The sequence below is a fragment of the Microcaecilia unicolor genome, chromosome 3, assembly GCF_901765095.1.
Source record: "Microcaecilia unicolor chromosome 3, aMicUni1.1, whole genome shotgun sequence".
Lineage (NCBI taxonomy): Eukaryota > Metazoa > Chordata > Amphibia > Gymnophiona > Siphonopidae > Microcaecilia > Microcaecilia unicolor.
In genome coordinates, this window is record NC_044033.1 from 431,560,061 (window position 1) to 431,580,743 (window position 20,683).

The 20,683-nt window shown below is 39.8% G+C and overlaps 1 protein-coding gene across 1 annotated transcript in view; it reads left to right on the plus strand.

Moving 5' to 3' along the window:
• Window positions 1-20,084, plus strand: part of E2F6 (E2F transcription factor 6) — a 61,065-nt gene extending 40,981 nt beyond the window's left edge. Inside the window, exon 8 of the mRNA XM_030198856.1 lies at window positions 18,575-20,084. Within this exon, the coding sequence (XP_030054716.1) occupies window positions 18,575-18,579 (5 nt within the window). The 3' untranslated portion in view covers window positions 18,580-20,084. The remainder of the gene's footprint in view (window positions 1-18,574) is intronic.
• The last annotated feature ends 599 nt before the right edge of the window (window positions 20,085-20,683 follow it).

Here is a 20,683-nt window from a genome sequence, read left to right on the forward strand (position 1 = left end):
GGACTCCAGCCGTGTCCTCCCCCCTCCTCCCTCCCTCCCTTGTCCACACCCCCTCCCTGAAAGCCCTCCCCTGTCCCTTCCTGTTTCACCAGATGGAAGATCACGTTCTCCAAATGGGAATAGAGAAAGTTCCCCACCTTTCACACGGCCCCCAACCATGCATCCATCCCCCCCCCCCCCCCCCACCCTTGCATTATCAAGAAAAAAACAGACAGCAGTTAACTCTCCCTTCAACATTCCACTCGGCTACTAGCCCATGCTTACCCCCATTTAACATCTAACCCGTCCCCATAACTAGAACATCCAGCCCCTAAACACTGAAATTTGTATTTTATTTTTTTTTTGTTAGAACCCGTACCAATATTCACAGTATGCAAGGCACACAAAAAAAACACAACTGCCAGATCAGAGTAACTCACTTCCCTGGTCTTTTAGCTTCTGTCCAACCTACACAGTCCGTCTCAGCGCTTCTGGCTACCACGCTTTGCTTGTTCTGGGACTCTTTGCCATCTTTGAAGCTTCGCTCGAGTGGCTGGCGCCACTGCCCCAGGCGGAGACTTAGCGGTAACTAGTTCAGCAGTGTGTAGAGCCTCCCAGGCCTCTTGTAGAGTTTGCACCCTTTGTTTGTTGCCCTTCAGGGTAAAAATGAGGGCGAAGGGAATCCCCATCTGTAAGGGATTTTGTGTTTATTCAGGGACTCCAGCACTGGTCTCATCTGCTTTCTTAACTGCAACGTGTATTGCGATAGATCCTGGTACACCTGGATTTGGGCTCCAACATATTCGAGACGCTCTGCCCTTCGTGCGAATGTCAAGATTTTTTCCTTAATTTCATATTTATGAAAATGCACAATTATGTCACGGGTCTGCTGTTCTTTGCGCGCCCCCAAGGCTCTATGAGCTCTGTCCAGCTCGCACTGCAGTTCGCCAGCTTCAGGGCCCAGCAGAGTTGAGCAAAGGGTTTGCACTATCTCGGCCACGTTCTCTGTTTCGCCACCTTCAGGGACTCCACGGAAGCGGAGATTATTTCTCCGTCCCCTGTTCTCGAGATCGTCGATCTTATATTCCAAGTCTGCATGCTTTTGTTCCAGTTCCTGGAGAAGACCAGCATGCTTATTTAGAGTCTCAGCATGTTCATCAGTTTTCAATTCAGCCTCCTCTACTCTGCCGCCCAACTCTCTGAGGTCAGCACTTAAGGTGTCCATCCGCTCTAGAATTTCGTCCTTGGACTGCTTAATTTCTGTCTGGATGTTGGATAGAAACTTGCGGAGCTCGCTAGATATGCCTTTTTTTAGGGGAGGCGCTTGCGCTTCCGACATGGACAGCGCAGAATCCGAGTCCGAGGGAGAAGCACGCTCCGGGGACTTGTGGCGTTTAGCGGCCTTGAGCGCCATATTTTTCTCTGCTCTGTCCGCTTCTTTTTTCCGGCTAGAAGCTGTTTTGCTCATGTCTACAACCGTTCAGAGGAGGAATCCGCTTGCCTAAGCTGCTTTTTTCGTCTGTTAATTCGCTGTTTTACCCAAAAAAATAGGTGTTGGGTAGGAGAGCTGTGGGACTAGGCTACCATGCTGTGCGATGACGTCACTTCCTCTCTCCTCAGATGGTCTTATATTTGAGGCCACTAGGAGCTGGATAGTGGAGATTGAGGTACGAGCGGGCTGACCTTCGGGAGTTCCTGGGCGGCAGGTTAATGAGAGTGTCCATATAGGAAGGGGCTTCTCCATATATGATTTTGTGCACCAATGCGCAGATCTTGAACGCGATGCGGTCCTTCACAGGAAGCCAGTGCAGCCGCTCACGCAATGGTCTCGAACTTTGAAATCTCGATTTGCCGAAGATGAGTCAAGCTGCTGTATTCTGAGCAGTTTGCAATTTTTTTAGGAGCATGTTTGTGCATCCCCCGTAGATACTGGTGCAGTAATCGAGACGGCTAATTACTAGAGACTGGACTAGATTGCAGAATACATCTCGAGGAAAGTAAGGCTGGATACGCTTAAGCCTCCAAAGAGAGTAGAACATTTGCTTGACTGTAGAGTTCACATGTTGCTCCAATGTCAAAGATCTGTCAACCAGGACTCCCAAGATTTTTAGAGATATCGAGATTGGCAGGACGAGCTCAGGAGTAATTAATGTACGAGGCCTGAGTTTGTTATAAGGAGAGGAGAGGATCAAACAGTGTGTTTTCTCGGTGTTGAATTTGAATCGAAAAGAATTGGCCCAGTTGAGCATGGTGCTAAAACCTTGCCGAATCCTACAGGTAATTTCATTTAGGTCTTTCTCAAAAGGAATGAAGATAGTGATATCATCTGCATAGATAAACAGGTTTAGTCCCAGTTTGGAGAGAGCCGTTGCCAGAGGGATCAACATCACATTGAAGAAGGTAGGTGATAGTGGGGAGCCCTGTGGCACACCGCAGTCTGCTTTCCAGTGAGATGATAGGTTAGAGTTGGCGTGTACTTGGTAGGATCTGGATGTAAGAAAACCTCTCAGCCAGGCTAATACGTTATCACTTGCACCAAAGTAATCTAGGAGCCACAGTAGTATGCCATGGTGCACCATATCAAAGGTACTGGACATGTCGAACTGCAGGAGTAAAATGCTCTTCCCTTCAACTATTTCCCTCTTGCAGATTCCCCTGTATTTTTGTCCTCTCATTTGTTACCTTATGTCCCCTCCAGGACATTGCACTGTAGCCAACTACTACTACTACTATTTAGCATTTCTATAGCGCTACAAAGCATAAGCAGCGCTGCACAAACATAGAAGAAAGACAGTCCCTGCTCAAAGAGCTTACAATCTAATAGACAAAAAATAAGTAAAGTAAGCAAATCAAATCAATTAATGTGAACGGGAAGGAAGAGAGGAGGGTAGGTGGAGGCGAGTGGTTACAAGTGGTTACGAGTCAAAAGCAATGTTAAAGAGGTGGGCTTTCAGTCTAGATTTAAAGGTGGCCAAGGATGGGGCAAGACGTAGGGGCTCAGGAAGTTTATTCCAGGCGTAGGGTGCAGCGAGACAAAAGGCGCGAAGTCTGAAGTTGGCAGTAGTGGAGAAGGGAACAGATAAGAAGGATTTATCCATGGAGCGGAGTGCACGGGAAGGGGTGTAGGGATGGACGAGTGTGGAGAGATACTGGGAAGCAGCAGAGTGAGTACATTTATAGGTTAGTAGAAGAAGTTTGAACAGGATGCGAAAACGGATAGGGAGCCAGTGAAGGGTCTTGAGGAGAGGGGTAGTATGAGTAAAGCGACCCTGGTGGAAGATGAGACGGGCAGCAGAGTTTTGAACCGACTGGAGAGGGGAGAGGTGACTAAGTGGGAGGCCAGCAAGAAGCAGATTGCAGTAGTCTAAATGAGAGGTGACAAGGGTGTGGATGAGGGTTTTGGTAGAGTGCTCGGAAAGAAAGGGGCGGATTTTACGGATGTTGTAAAGAAAGAAACGACAGGTCTTGGCAATCTGCTGGATGTGAGCAGAGAAGGAGAGAGAAGAGTCAAAGATGACCCCAAGGTTTCGAGCTGAGGAGACAGGGAGAATGAGAGAGCCATCAACAGAAATAGAAAACGGGGGGAGCGGGGAGGTGGGTTTGGGGGGGAAAATGAGAAGCTCGGTTTTGGTCATATTTAATTTCAGGTGGCGTTGAGACATCCAGACAGCAATGTCAGACAAGCACGCTGAAACTTTGGTTTGGATGCAAGGTGAGAAATCAGGGGCTGGCTATACCTACTGTTCATGCTGTGCCTCTGAGCACATATAGAGCATCAGTGTTTAATGTAGTGGGCCCCACCATGTGGAACGCACTTTTTTTATCGCCACATATAAAAGGCAGTCTCCCTAAATTTAAAGTCCTGCTAAAGACTCATTTATTTCGTTCAGCCTTTACCAGGTGATCCAGGCTCAGGGCCTGTTGGGTCACAGCAGAGTTATCATAATTATTATTGTTTGTATTTTTTTATGTTGCTTTCTATTTTTATTTTAGTTCGGGTAACCGCTTTGATGGTCTGACCCTAAGCGGATAATCAAATAAACATAACCTTGAACCTTAAAGATGAGACTAATGCAATCAAGGGAATTGATCTTGGAGCAAAATACAGAGCCAAAACATAAGCTGAAGGTGATACCCGAGTAATATTGGAGACAGAATGAGATGTCAGAATTTTCCTCAGTTTTTTCTAGTGGGATTAGCCAAAGTCCGAATAGAATTAATATAATAGTTTCCATTTAGCCACTTTTAGATAAAATATCATTATCAAGATCTATAGAGCTGTAGAGTATCAACTGAGCGATTGTCAAGTCCATTATTTCAAAAGACATGGAACCCCTGGTGGTACCAAGGCTGACTGCAAGAAATAGAACAATAAGATTATTTTAAAGAGTAGTATCCCAGCATTGAACCTGATCTTAAGAGAGCAAGAACCAATATTTTCAGGAAATCAGGAGAATAGAGGTGGAAGAAAATCGGGATCAAGTTGATGGATCTGTCTTTTCATACATCCTACGTGTCTTGGGGTGTGATATAATTGTGCTGAGAATAATATAAAGTGAAGGACATAATTGTCAGACAAAAAAATCAGAAATGCTGTAAAACTGTATAAAGCAAATGCAGAGGATACTTGGGAAATCATTAAATCCAAAGGATGTGCTTCACAATGGGGTTCAATACTAACCTGTTGATTCAGACCAAGATTTTGAATAAAAGAAAAAAATGTGATACTCTTGGATGTTTAGGACTATCCACATGAATATTGAAATTCCACAAATATGAAGATTTGAAAACTGAATAGTAGCACCAGCTATTGCTTGGAGAAGATTTGTTTTTTAAGTTTTCTTGGTTCTGTTACTGTCATCCAGTACTCTTTCTTAGATTTTTGCCTATTTTTAAAGTTCCCTAATATTTTTGTGCTTCTAAAGTTTGGTGTAGACCTCAGTTGAGTACCTTGGGCTCTTGGAGTATTTTGGTCAAAATCAAGTCATTTAGGGGGTCTTTTATTAAAGATTAGCTCGAGTTATCTGCAGCAGGGCACATTTTATTCCTATGGATTTGTATGTAAGGACCAATAGTGTAAAGAGAATGCGGTTATGAATTGGAAGCCAGTGATATTTTTGAAGTAATGGTGATGTGTGGTCATAACAATGGGTGTGGCAGAGCAATCAAATGGCTGTATTTTGGAGAGATTGGAGCCTTTTAATGGATGTTTGTGCGCAACCAAGGTATATGATAGTGCAGTAGTCCAGTTTCATAGTCAACAGAGAATAAGGGAGTGAAAAGTATTGGTGCTGAAGTAACGGTGAATAGCACAGAGTTGTCAGAGTACAAAGAACCCTGTTTTACAAACATTGGAAATTTGAGGTGAAAATGATATGTGTGAAACAAGTATGATTCCTGAGTCCTGCTGTTTTCGACTTTGATGCCAAAGGCTAGCAGTGCCAAACACCAGATAGGCAGGGTCACAGACACTGCAGTTTTTCAGAGCATGACATCAAGAGCACAGAGGTTACTGGTGTTCTCAAAGTGCACCTGATGTGAGGACCACTTATCTCCTTGTTATCATAGAGGGGTGAACCAGTTCCCAAGGACCCAAGACCTGGCGTACAATACTACTTGAGTGTCTCATGAGGATGTGGCCACCCCTACTGTTTTCCCTATGCCTTTGTCAATGCTAACCTTTGAGGAGCAGCTCAGGGGGAGATTTGATGAGCAGATAATGCATTCTTTTGCTTATTTCAGTGCTGTAGCTTCAACACATTCTGTTAACACAGAGAAAGATCCAATTGGTCCTCGAGATTTATGCACTGCCTGTAGGGGAGGCATCAACACACAGAATGACTTCAGGGTCAGTATCTGCTGCTCCGTTGTCGATCTCCAGTGTGTTGGGGGAGAAAGCTTCTTTCTTGATGCCCATGCCAAAGGTGTGACACAGATACCAATAGATCTAGACAGGCAGAGACCCAGACTTCTGCTCTGTAGTATTTCTGATTGAGTCAGGTGTATTTTCTGGAGAACTTTCAACTAGCTTACCATCAACCCATCTTCTCTTCATGAAAGAAGAAAATCACTTCCTAGGGAGCTGTCTCGTACATTAGCTTTTGTGAGAGAACTGGCTGGGGCCGTTCTGTTTAAGTTAGAAGTACCCACTGGATCTCCTCCAAGTCCTCAAACCCCCTTTTCTCCCCTTAAGGAAGCTGTGCCCATGACTCAAATATGTACAGATAAGTATGTGGTTGACTATGTACATTGAGAAGCAACTGCTTCCTCCTCATTCCACAAAGGTCAAATTCACTTTGAAAAGGACCAGAAGTTCCAAGAGCTATTCAGAAAAGCTCAGACATTGGAATCTTTTTTTTTTTTTTTTTGAAAGAAAATGTTTTCAGAATGCTGTGCTTGCTTCCCACATAGCTTCTTGCCATCTTTTTATGTACATGAATTTGTTTGCAAAACATTGTGCACAGTTTGGTGAAGTTTGCAAAACACATACCCTTGAGAGAAGGCTGAACAGCTTCATTTGCTACTGGGCAGAGGGAATGAGTGCAAAAAATATATGATCTGAATAACCTATATTTGCCATATGGCATCGAGAGTTTCTGTGATTGGGTACTGGTATCTATACACTTGTGTCTCAGTTTTCTTTGTAATGGCTTGGCTCATGAGAAGGCGAAGTTATAGAAGAAAGATTAATGAATAAGGTGATAGCTACCTTGTTACTTTCTGAAAAAAGATGTACCTCATTAGCATACATAAGGGTTTGGAGGATTTTTGAGAATTGATGTCAAGATAAGTGTTTCTTTTTCTTCTGCATCTTCTGTTCCAGATATTTTGGGTTTCTTGCAAGATGTTTTGGACAAGGAGCTGGCATTCGCATCATTGAAGATAAGACTTAGCTACTTGGCATGGGATAAGCATGTGGGATCGCTTAAGAACAGGAAGAATTAGGGTTTACAGAGGTTAAACTTCTCAGTCTGCCACGTCATCTGTTGATTCCCACTCTAGGATTTAAACTTGGTCATGTCTACCTTAGTTCACCCTCTTTTTGAACCTTTAGATTCCACAGCCTTGGAAGATAAGAGAGTTTTTCTTGTAGCTATTTGTTCGGCTAGGCAAACTTCAAAGTTATATGTCTTGTCCTGTACAGAACCTTTTTTGGACTTCATCAATTAAAAGGTTGTACTTAGACTAGGCCCATCCTTACTTCCCAAAGTAGTTTTGGCCTTTCATCTGAATCGGTTTGTCTCTACCTGTTTTTCAGGATCTTAATTAGTGCAGTTGCCTTGCACAAATTAGATGTGGGAAACATGTTGAAGTACCTGAAATGTACAAAATAATAAGGAAATTGGATAAGCTTCTTGTTCTTTTTAGTTGATGCTGTAAAGGGGGGGAAGCAGCATCAAAAGTGACAATAGCTTGATTTTTTTATTTTATTTATTTGTAGTATTTATTTCCCGCTCGATAGCAGGTTCAGTGCGGCTTACAATGTATGGTACAGTAACACAGAGTTAACACAACTGTATGGAGTAGGATAAGAGGAAGAGATGTGGGGGGAGGGATAGAGGTGAGGGTAGTGTTAGTGGTGTGGGTTAGGTTTGTGAATTAATTTGGGTCATTTGGATAGGTTTGTTTGAAGAGGTATGTTTTCAGCAGCTTTCGGAAGGGTAGGTGGTGTTTGGTTTTTCGGATGTGTCTTGGTATTGCGTTCCAGAGTTGGGTTAAAGAGGTTGTTGCTCCTGTTTATATTGTCCATGGTCATCCAGTTCCAGAAGTTTTGAAAGCTCATTCTAGAATGGTCAGTCTGCTTCTTGAGCAGAGCACTCCTTAGTTCTTCCTCAAGAAATTTGCAAAGCACAACTATGGAAATCTCTGCATTTGTTTGTCTGTCACTACAGATTGAATGCTCAAAATGATGCATCCCTTGGGGCCAAAGAGTTGGCGGCAGGGATTTCAGGGTCCTACCCTCAGTAAGTATTGCTTTGCTACTTCCCAATCATCTGAACTGGTCTGATGGGACTATAAGAAAGGATAGGCTTTCCTGCTAATTTTCTTTCTTTGAGTCCCTATAGACCAGTCCAGACCCCACCCATGGTTCTTAGCTTCAGGTTTTCTTCTGGATCATAAAGATCTTAGTTCATTTTTAGATCTTTAGTCTGGAGAAGCTTTATCCTTCGTTAGTAGCTCTCTAAGCGGTTCATTGCCCTTCTGCATTGTTGACTGGCCAGGGGGTTGCACAGGGTTCTTAAGTGATGACATCAGTAGTTTTCATTCTGCAGCTGCTGGCAGGACAGCACAAACCCAAACGTCTGGAGGGTATCAGAAAGAAAATCAGGTAAAAACTAATTTACCCTTGATTTCTATCTTAAGAGAACGGATTCCATTAGAGAATCTGTGCAGTTGTTTTGTCCTTTTCAGCCCCAGCAGACTTGGCTAGCATTTTGTTTCAAATTATGTTATGAGCTGACTGCTTCTGGTTAGAATAAGTCAAATCTCATCAGAGCCACTGTGATTAGTGTAGCTCTTTTGAAGTCTTCTTTGCTGAAAAGAATCTACAAAGCAGCTCTTGGTTCTCGCTTCATATACCTTTTATGTCACACAGATGCTTGAACCAGTCCTTAAGAGACAGTCCATCCAGCTGAGCAGTATCATCCTCATGATGCAGTGCTTGTATCATTGTCTGAGTAGGCTTCTCTTCATTGACAAAGTTATTTGAGATGGATCATCTGTGAGCTTGGTAGTCATCTGTGTACCTGATTTCCATCAACAAACAGGATGTAAAGTTGATTACCTATAATGAATATCTGCTGTAGCAATGGGATTTATCAGGCAAACAGTCCTTCCTAACTCCCTGAGAGTTGCATTACTCCTGAACTTTGAAACTAAAAAAAGGGAATGAGTAGATTCCTCCATGTGGGAAGTGGCATCCATATGCAGAACGTTTAAGCTCTGGGAGTGCTGTTCCATCCCAGAGCGGTGCATTGTCCCTCATTTGTGTGCCTGATTTAGTTCTGCTGCCTATTGAAAACACCTGTTTATAGGCAAGCAACTTTGCTGATCATTTTTGGATTTTATTTTTTCTTGGATTTTTCTGGCTGTCTTCAAACGTTTTTGTTTAAATTTTTTAATGGGCATTAGAACTTTTTGCACATGTAAATGGATTTGTAAGTGCAGTAATTTGTAGGTTAATGAGCATTAAAATGATTTTGGCCACAGTTTTTTAAGGCATGCTTATGAATTGGATGTGTACCAGAAATATGCATCCCTACTAAATATTCATCTTTTAAATATCAACTTAGAGCTATATGAATTGTAAGCTTTTCATTCATACTGAAAGCATAGTATGGTAGAAGACTATGCCTACACCCCCAAGCAACTTCATAAGTAAAATCATTCAATGACACTACTGGGCTCAGCAACAGTTAATTGGAATACTTCAATATTTTGTTCAGGTAATGCAGCCCACAGGAATATAATGGGCTATATGGCATTTAGCACGCACTAATCGTTAGTGCACACTAAATCCATTAGCGCACCTTAGTAAAAGGACCCCTTAGTCTTGATTTTGTTCAGGCTGGTTATCTACAAATCCCCAAAGGGTTCCTCATGAGTCCTAAGGTTCCAAAATATTTTTAAAACATAAGACAGAAAATGAGAAATTTTGAAGGAATTTATTCTTACTTATATAGTTTCTAAAAAAAAAAAAATGAAGGCTTTCTCCTTGTGAGCTTAGATTTTTACCACATATTAAAGTATTTCAGAGTGAAATGTCTGCACCAGAATTCAGGTTTAAGTATGAGAAATTGCCAGACATGAAATCTACAGTCCTATAGCTTAGTACAATAAATCTAAAAAAAAATCCATTATCAGTACACATTTTTTTGTTTGATGTGTTCTGGCTCCAAGACTTTTCTCCAAAGTGCTTAACTTTATCGTCCAACCTTAGGGCTGTTAAATCAGTTTAAAGATCAGGAAGGACCCCATCTACAAAACATTCAGATAGCCCTGTTGTGCATGGAATGTGATCAAGTTTAGTTTACTAGTGCATTAACATGTAAATATTAATTAACAGCATTAGCATGTACTAATAGGAAATAGGCCCAATTGCATAAAATAAGATGTTGGTAAATAATACGAAGTAGTGCCTATTAAATGCGGTAGTGTGCCTTAATAAAAACTGCTATTAGTACGTTACTGGTTAGGTGTTACATAATGCCCTTGTATTTGTGTGAACCAAACATGGAATATCCCAGTGTGGCTTTTTATTTTTTGTCAAATTAGATAATACATCATTTACCAAAGTACATTCTAAGATACTTGGCTAAGATTCTTCAGTAGAGAGTTACTGTAAACCTACAGAAATATGAACATAAGAATTACCATACTGGATCAGAACCTGTATCCTGTTTCTAACAGTGGCCAATCCAGATCACAAGTACCTGGTAGGATCCCAAAAACCAGATCAGAGGTTTGGTACTTTTTTTTTCTTTGTGTAGGCCCTTTATTAACCTTCAAAAATTTCAGGTACCTCCACTTCATCTCCATCATTCATCCTGAACCCCTTTCCCTTAAGTGCCAAGCCTTTCTCCATTATACCAATTCCCCTTCTGTTTCTACCAATTTTCCTCTCTCTCACTGCACCTCCCCCTCCCCCCAGACAGCTTCCTCCAGTTTCAGTCGTTATCCCACCCGCCTCCAGGTCTGTCTCCTGCAGGCTCCCTTTTTCTTTCAGTTAGTCCCACTATTAGTATTGCTTTTCTTGCTTGTTGATGCCATACTGCTGGTCTCACCCTCATGTTACCGGCTTCTGGTGTGCCCAGCAGTCTTTAATCCTACCCTCATAGCCATTACTGCTTCTGACCTGAGCAGCCACCTCCAAGCCTAACCTGCTGCTTCTTTTTGTTCCCTGCAGCTACTGATGCTACTACTGTCATCCCTACCAGTGCTTATCCTTCATCTACAACAGCATCTGTTTTCTGCTCGCATGGATTATAGTAGCATAAAAAAAGTCTCTCTCTTCTTTTTTTCTTTGTCCTATGGGGTTCCTGTAATGTTCTCACAAACTCCCATGGGATCTGCAGACCGCAGAGGAATCACCAAACTAGATTCCATACTACTTATTCCAGGGATAAAGGAAAAAAAAGATGGGATTTGATATCCCACCTTTCTGTGGTTACAATCAAAGCAGTTTATATATTATATACAGATACTTATTTTGTACCTGGGGCAATGGAGGGTTAAGTGACTTGCCAGAATCACAAGGAGCTGAAGTGGTAATTGAACTCGGTTCCCTTAGTTCTCTGGCCACTGCACAAACAATTAGACTACTCCCAATTTATGTACTTGTTCAAACAAATCTGGCTGCTCTTAATATGTTAACAACAGTACTCCTGTTCTATATAAATTGCAAAATCTTTATTAGTGAAAACAAACCAGTGCATTAAAAGAATTACCAAATAGTATCCCTGCAACTCACTCACACTGCCATCCACACCAGACTTATACCCTGATCACATATGTAAATCCCACAAAGAACATTGAACATAAACCCTAAATTGCAGTTTCTTCAGTCTCTGTGTATCATCAGAGCACAATCTCAATAAAGATCAGTCAGTGAGCCTTAAAAAAACAAGGGCACACAAAACCCAGTTCTTAATAATTGTAGCAGATATTGAACATTGCTGATCTTTGTATCCAACAAGTTCTCAAGTGAAGAAAGAAAAAAACTCCACTGCAATATAAAGCCACTGTTCTTATCCCTGTGATAAAAAAAAAACCCCACAGAGAAACACTGGGAATTGCAGAGTCACACAAATCTTCTGTGATCCTCCTGCACACAGTCAAACCTTTAGGATTAAGATTTACTCTTAATATGTGCCACATCCTCTGGCAGTTAATTCCAGGATGCAGTTATTCATTGAGTGAAAAAATGTGACCATCTCTGGGAAAGGTGACCAAAGTAGTGGTCCAAACCGTTGAGAATGGCTGATTTTTCATGTCATGGGTCCATAAACAGTCTGAAAAAGTTACAAGTTTGATCTTCTGTAACTTTTTTTTTTTTCACATAAAAGGATGGGGTTTGGACTGTTGTATTACAAATTGTTTGCTCTAACAGAATTCATTAAAACCTCATCTTTTTGTTTAGTCACCTTTTCCCAGAAATGGTCGCATACATTTTCCCCAATTTGTTTTAAATGTACTGCTTACTAACTTCATTGTATGTCCCTTTATATTTTTAAGAGTATGCTGATTCACGTTTACCTATTCTAGTCCACCATCTTGCAGACTTGTATCCTATCTTCAAGATGCTGCCATTTCTGATACAGTTCTGGCATCTCTGTACAAGATGCATAATGTGCAAATTTTGCCCACAGTTCCAAAAACCTAAGCTTAGATTTAGACTCTGACTTTTCTTTTAAGATGAATTATCTATAATAGTGTCCTTAAGGCTGCCTCTGTTCTCCCAATATTCTGTACCACCTTCTGTAGAGGCATGTACCAGGTGCTCTCTTTTCTTCTGACATCGCACTGCTTTCAGTGAATTTGAGCCACATAAAGGACAAGTCTATAAATAGTTTATGGGCCAACAGTACAGAATACACCTGAGTGTACACTTACCCATTAAAATGTCATCTGGGCACCCAAGTGGCATTCTACAAAAGGCACTCATATTTGTAAGGGGGGAATTCACATAGGCAGGCAACTTACAGAAATCTGGGACCAATACAGAAAGCTATCACAAGCATAACTGCAGGGTTACTACAGATTGTATGCTCATATTACTGACCAAACAATGCAGAGAGGTATTGAGGTCGGGCATTAACTTGCATGAAAGACATGGCTGCACATTGCATTAAAATATGTGGTAATGAAGCCATTAAGTATTCCATGGCAGTGCACAGAAGGAAACTGGCTTTTGATGTGTGCATAACATAATACATTTTTTACCAGGTCCTGGGCAGAAACATGACGGCAGGTAAGGGCCAAATGGTACATCCAGTCTGCCCATCCTCAGCATCCACTACCTCCTCCTCTCCTAATAGATCCTATGTGCTTGTCCCACGCTTCCTTAAATTCAGGCACAGTCCTTGTCTCCTCCACTTGGAGGCTGTTCCATGCGTCCATCACCCTTTCAAAAAAAAACTTACCAGACAGTCCTTCTTCAATATCGTTCACAAATGTGTTAAAAAAAAAGAGCCAGCCCAAGGACAGATCCCTGCGGTATACCACTGATAACATCCTTTCCCTTAGATCAAGCTCCATTTACCACTACCCTGTATCTCCTTCCACATAACCAGTTTTAATCCAGTCAGTTACTTTAGGACCCATGCCAAGGGCACTCAGTTTATTTATCAGTCACCTATGCAGACTGTGTGAAAGGCTTTGATAAAATCCAAGTACATCACATCTAGTGTCCCTTCCATATCCAACTGTTGGTCACCCAGTCAAATCAATCAGATCTGTCTGACAAGACCTGCATCTAGTGAAACCATGCTGCCTCGGGTCCTTCAGTCCATTAGATTCTGGAAACCTCACAATCTTCTGCTGTAGAAGTGTTTCACAACCTCTTCCTTTCTCTTGTGCAGAGGGACCACATCTACCCTTCTCCAGTCTTCCGGGACCACTCCAGACTATGGAAGCATTGAAAAAGTTAGACAATGGAGCCACCAGAACTCAGATTTCCTTGAGTAGCTTCAGATGTATCCCATCAGGCTCCATCGCTTTGTCTATTTTTAGTTTAGCTAGCTACTCTCAAACACAATGTTCTGAGAATCGGTCCTGGTCTACCACACAGCCATTCCCATATGCCTTTTTTTCTGAAGTCCTACTCCTGGCCTTTCATCTGTGAACACAGAACAGAAATAATTGTTAAGCAGTTCAGCTTTATCCTTATCAGCTTCTACATATTCCTCGCCTTCACCCTTAAACCTTACAATGCCATTTTGTCACTTCCTCCTATCATTTACATATCTTAGAAAAAATGTCTTTTCCTCCAATTTTTAACGTATTAGCTATCTTTTCTTTCATTTGTATCTTTGCATTCTTTGCTTTGCCAAGTGGTCCCCATTTGATGAATAATAAAGAGCTCTGCTATAGGATATGTTTCCAATTCTAAAAGCATATGTGAGCAAAAAGAGACCTAAAATAAGATCAAAAGTAGTAATAGAGCAGTCACACCTGCAGGTTGATATTTGAGAAATGGAGCTAATGTTTGTCTCTCAAAGGAAAACATTAATACACTTTGACTTTTTCACGTTCCATCATGTATTTATTTATTTATTTATTTATTGCACTTGTATCCCACATTTTCTCACCTATTTGCAGGCTTAATGTGGCTTACAAAGATCTGTTATGACATTGCCGTAACAGAGAAGAAATACAATTGGTTTTACAAAGTGATAAGAAGACAAGAGGATCAAGTCATGTAGCTATACCTTAAGACATTCTGAGTAAAGGGAGTGTAAGGGTTGTGGTTTAGTCATTATGGGTTCTCGTGGTAGGCTTTATTAAAGAGAGAGGTTTTCAGAGTTTTGTGGAAGCAATTTATTTCGTTGATCGTTTTCAAGTGAGTTGGTAGTGCATTCCACATCCTCGTGCCCATGTAGGAAAAGCTGGAATTATGTGTTAGTTTGTATTTGACCCCTTTACAGCTGGGGAAGTGTAGGTTGAGAAAGGTGCAGGAGGATCGTTTAGCATTTCTGGGTGGAAGGTCCACGAGGTCTAACATGTATGTCGGGGCGTCTCCATAAATGATTTTATGAATAATCGTGCATATCTTGAACGTGGTACGTTCTTTCAGTGGGAGCCAGTGTATATTTCTTAGGGGTTTTGCACTTTCATATTTTGTTTTTCCAAATATGAGTCTGGCTGCAGTATTCTGGGCTGTCTTGTTCTTTACAGCCAGCATATAGGGAGTTGCAGTAGTCCAGGTGACTTAGCACTAGAGATTGTACTAGGTTTCAAAAGATAGCCCTTGGGAAGAAAGGCTTAACTCTTTTGAGTTAGTGTGTGCCATTTTTATTTTGTTATTGGGTGTTATTGGTTATAATGAGCATATTTTCAATCTAAACATTTTATCTTGATTTTGCAGTTCATTGTTTGTTTGTAAGAAAACTGGCAAAAGAATCATCAGATAACTTTAGGCCAGGTATCTTGTCCTCTTTTCAACACACATGCCTCATTTAGGAAAGGTTTATTTTTACAAATGTTCTTTTTCCATTCCTCTTATGGAAACCAAAGCACAGAACAGGAAACATTTTTATTAGTGTTCTACGCTTTCTCACTAGATATTTTTTAGATTAAATTTGAAAATAAGTATTTAGAATGCAGTCTGCTTTGCTCTCAGTTTATCTTCATCACTGTTTTTCTTTTTTTAATGGTTTATGTCTTGGTTAAATCTGTCTGGAACAGTGGCATTACCCTAACTACTTGGGCAACATTATTCTTATGCCAATCTTAAAGAACCAGTCTGGCCCAGCATCACTGATTAGTAATTATAGGCCAGTAGTACTTATACCTTTGTTTGAGGTCCTAGAAGCCATAGTTACACAACAACTTGTGGAGCATTTAGATCAGTATAATATTTTGTATGTTTCCCAATCAGGTTTTAGAAAGAACTTCAGCACTGATACAGTTCTAAGTGCTATAATAGTAGAAATAAAATACTGACTTGGTAAGGGCCATCATGTGCTGCTAATTTAATTTGACCTGAGAGCAGCGTTTGATGTAACATAGTAACATAGTAGATGACGGCAGAAAAAGACCTGCATGGTCCTTCCAGTCTGCCCAACAAGATAAATTCGTATGTGCTACTTTTTGTGTGTACCTTACCTTGATTTGTACCTGTCCTTTTCAGGGCACAGATCGTGTAAGTCTGCCCAGCACTATCCCCGCCTCCTAACCACCAGCCCCTCCTCCCACCACCGTCTCTGGCACAGACCGTATAAGTCTGCCCAGCACTATCCCCACCTCCCAACCACCGGCTCTGGCACAGACCGTATAAGTCTGCCCAGCACCATCCCCGCCTCCCCCCACCGGCTCTGCCACCCAATCTCGGCTAAGCTCCTTAGTATCTATTCCTTCTGAACAGGATTCCTTTATGTTTATCCCACGCGTGCTTGAATTCTGTGATAGATCATGACGGATATTGGATGAGATTGGTATACTCCTGAATTGGTTTAAGGGGTTTTTAACTTTGCGGCCCTATCACGTAAAAATGAGAAATGAACTTTTCTCTTCTTGGGGTTCAGTATAGTGTCCCCTAGGGATCTCCCCTGTCATCTATTGTTTTTAATGTAGCAATTGTCATCATCAGGTAACATTCTAAGTAGTCATGCTGTGAAAAGAGTTTATTTATGCAGATGATATCACTACTTATTCCCTTAGAAGTAGGTATATTAAATATTGATATCAAGGCTACATTTTGTGTTAAACTAGTGAAAGTTTGGGTAGCTAGAAGTTAACATTTAGACAAAACAAAATTTTTTTATTGCTTCTAACCCACAACAGAATATGTCAATTGATTAATATAAATAAGGTTTCTTTTCCAATTGAATTGGAGTTAAAAAATATTGGGAGGAGTATTGAATATTGGCCTCTTCTTTGAGAAACATGTGACACAACTAAAAAAGTGTCTTTTACATTGAGAAGGCTAAGAAGGATTAGGCATTGCTTTGAACGTCTACAATTTAAGGGTGATTGTTCGAGCCTTGATATTTAAGTCAGTTACATTATTGTACTTTTTATTGGATGTACGCAACTAATTTTAAAGAGGTTGCAGACCTTACAGAGTGTGGCAATTCACTTAATCTATTCTGTTAAAACGTTTGAGAGGGTAACTCCCTTGCTGGTTAGAGCCCATTGGCTTCCTGTTCAAGCTAGAATATAGTTTAAGATTTATATAATTATTTTCAAAACATTACATGGTCTTGCCCCTGAATATGTGTTGTCATTATTCACTCTTCCCTGCAGGTGAAATGCTGTGCAATTGCAGAATACTTTACTTTTACATTTCCCGTCTTCCAAATTTGTTAGATATAAGGAAATTTCCAGTCCGCATTTGTTTTTATGGGAATAAAATTCTGGAACAAACTTCCGGTTATTCTTAGATCTTTTAATTGTCTTCTGCGATTCAGAAAAATGCTTAAAACATGGCTATTTGAGAAATTTTTTAAATAAGTTTAATAAAGGAAGTTTAATGTAATTGTTTTTCTTTTTAATCTACTAATTGATGTTACTTCCCAGGTACAACTGGTTTCTTTTTACTGTAAACTGCATAGAACCGTTTAGGTTGTTGTGGTATAAAAGTTCTAAACGCTAAAGACATCCATAGGAATATATGAGTGTCTCTAGTGTTTAGCGCGTGCTAATTTTAGGCATGCACTAAAAACGCTGGCACATCTTAGTAAACAGGGCCCTATGTTTGTTTTTATTCCTGAATAAAGTTTAGGAACCATTCACACAAGAAAAAATAAACCTGGACAAGCAAATTATAAGATTTATCACTTTTTCCTAACAAATGCACATGGCATGACAGTGTATAATTAAAAAATAAACTCACTGTGAATGTATTGGTTTGTATGCCTAGTGAAATATTCTCTACCAAGAGATTGTGCCAAAGGTTTAAAACGCTATTATATATATTTAATTTAGAAAAAATCATGAACTAGGTAAACTGTAAAATATATATCTTGCATTTTTCTTATACTCAAAAATAAGTTATATTGGACAACTTTAGGGCCCTGTTTGCTAAGGTGCATTAATGTTTTTAGCGCGCCTACACTTAGAATGCACTAACCATGTAGGCGCCTATAGGGATATTGTAGGCACTTACATGGTTAACGCGCATTAAAAATGTTAACGTGCCTATAACGCTGCTTAGTAAACAGAGCCCTTAGTGAGAACCTAAGTCCTAGAAAACTGTACACCTCTCACATTTGAGGAGTACATGCAGGGAACTTGTGTACATTTGTCCTTTAGATTGTAAGCTCTTTGAGCATGGATTGATTTTCTATGTTAAATTGTACAGCGCTGCGTAACCCTGGTAGCGCTTTAGAAATGTTAAATAGTAGTAGTACTGTTTAGTTTAGAAAACTAATAAATTACTACTTTGGAAAAACCCACAGATAGCATGGGAGCAATGCAGACAGAAGAAGATTAGTATGAACTTTTCCTTATTAAACTGATATATGTAAATTCTCCATACCAACATTTACTCATCCCCCAAACATCCCAGTAAATACATACTACATGCTGTCTGGCATGTAAAAAGGAGTAAACAAGCATCAACCTGAGTTCCAACAAAAGTTTCAGTTTCAAAGATACAAAATTTCTAGTTATCACAAATATATGTTTTCTTTCTCTTCTAGGACCAAAATTTCAACATTTGCTGGCTCACTGGTACTACTGTACTAAAGAGTAGGCATAATTAGACTACATGCATCTATTTCAACAATTCTAAATAAAGAGCATAATCAGGTTTAATTTATATAAATGCATTAGATTGGATGGTTCTGATTAGTTGAATAATGCTCATTCCGACTTGTAGCTGTTGTCTGATAGTTTATCCTCACTAATCATTTAAAATATTTTTCTTTTCTAGAATGAAATTCCTGGTTATTCTGACAATCAAAAGCAAGAGCTATTGTGACTCTGGGAGCTTTGCACAGACTGCTTAAGAATCCATTTGGAGAATAGAATGGTATAGGAGCTAAAGCTTCAGACTCAAATTTCCAGCAATAATCCTGTTGTAAACTTGCCAGATCTCCATTCAAGATGCCTCTGTCAGAATTCTGGACTGTTTTGGAGGGTTCACTTGTACAGGAACAATAGCTTGGAGAGAGGCAAGCAGCAACAACTTTCAGCTGCCTATGTGGAAAAAGCATCTGCATTAGCAGCAACAAAATGAGTGCATTCTAAAAACTTGGAAAATGGCCTGTGTATGAATTTAAATCATGAAAGAGTTACTGAGTGATAGTACAACTCTGGAGCATACATTACAATAATCAAGTTTGTTTGTGACTGTGTTTGCACTAAAATTCTGTTGTGATTGTGAAAATGTGAGAACCAGGGACTAGAGAATCTGGTCTTTCTTTGGTGGGGAGGGTGTAACCCTCATGATTTTACTACTTTAAAATCATGAAAAACAAATGCTTCTGTCCCTTTTTTATTATAATGTAGAATCAGTGTGACATTGTTTGCATACAGTACCCTTAAATATTTGGGAAATGCATACTAAAATGCAGTGAGTGGATGTATATATACACATACTCACAGATAACAGGAGTCTCTACATAAGATTTGAATGAAGAATACATCATACCTGTGCTTTTTCATCAAAAATGGAAATCATCTTTCAAAAAGGAAAGCCGGTGTTAGCTATAGTAGCATTTACTTTTGTATTTTCAAGTCCAATTTAATTGTATCTCCTCTTTTGAATGGATTAGAATGAGAAACCATGTTACGTTTTTGTAAGTAACAGTATACAAATGTTTTGACATTTTTTATGTGATAATTTAAACTTGGTAATTCTTGAATCAGACATTTTGTATCAGATGGAATACAAATCAATAATTGTATCCACTAATCATGAATTAGAATTATTGAATCTATATCATGTCTTTTTTTTAAAGTGTACTAAATGCTTTTTGATAATTGTCATTTGGCACTTCAAAATGTTAGATAATCATTATCATATCTTAATGTGCTATTACTAAGCAATGGATTCTCTTTAAATAGTGAGCAGAATTTGAAATTGTAGCAGAATTATTACTCTTTTGCCCATTTGCCCAAGTGTTTCAAATTGGTTTAAAAGTTCCAAGAAGCATTGCTTATCAGAAATTCATGTGAACCAGTCAAGTTGTATCTTATTTGAAATACATGTCAAGCTTAAGGTATGTACTGGCCATGTCTATAAATATTTCCTCTATAGAATTTTTTTTTTTCAAGGCTTATACACATCAAAGATGTTCTCTTTCACAGAAAGGTCTCGTAGACTTTTATTCATTTAGGAGAGCCTGCTGTAATAAAAATATTACATTTTTAGGGGCTCATAATCAACTGTACAGATGTATTTTATTTTTTTGTAAGATTTATTAAAAGGATGCTACTAACCACTGAGGATATGTTTTTCTTTTTTGAGAGCTGTGTACCATGCAGAAATCTTGTTTATGTTCTTAACTCAGATTTAAAACGCTAGCAAAATTAATTTATTCAAGTCTATCTTCAGTTAAACATGAAAAACTAATTTGAGAAGTAGGTTTCTGTGCACTTTTTAAGATCTCATCCTCGCCAGAGTTGTCTTATCAGTAGCGTGCTTCCATGCAGCGACAATAGAAACAAAACAGCGAATATGACTCAAAAATAGGAAGGACGACGTATTGAGTTGATATCCAATTTAAAACAAATTTATTAGTAACTAGATAAACATCACTAAAATCTGAAAAAATAATGAATAATACAATAAGAAGGTCCGTGAGTGAGACTCGATACAGCTGTGTTTCGGCCTATCAGGCCTGCATCAGGAGTCTTTTCACCATAAGTAAGCTCACTTCTAGTGTAGCAATCTTTTGTTTTTGTCTCTCAAAGATGTTTAATATGATCGTACTGGAGCGTCTTTGTAGGCAACTTCTCAAAGTTCTCTTAGATAGCGTCTAATCACGAGTATGAACCGGGTTCATACTCGTGATGCAGGCCTGATAGGCCGAAACAC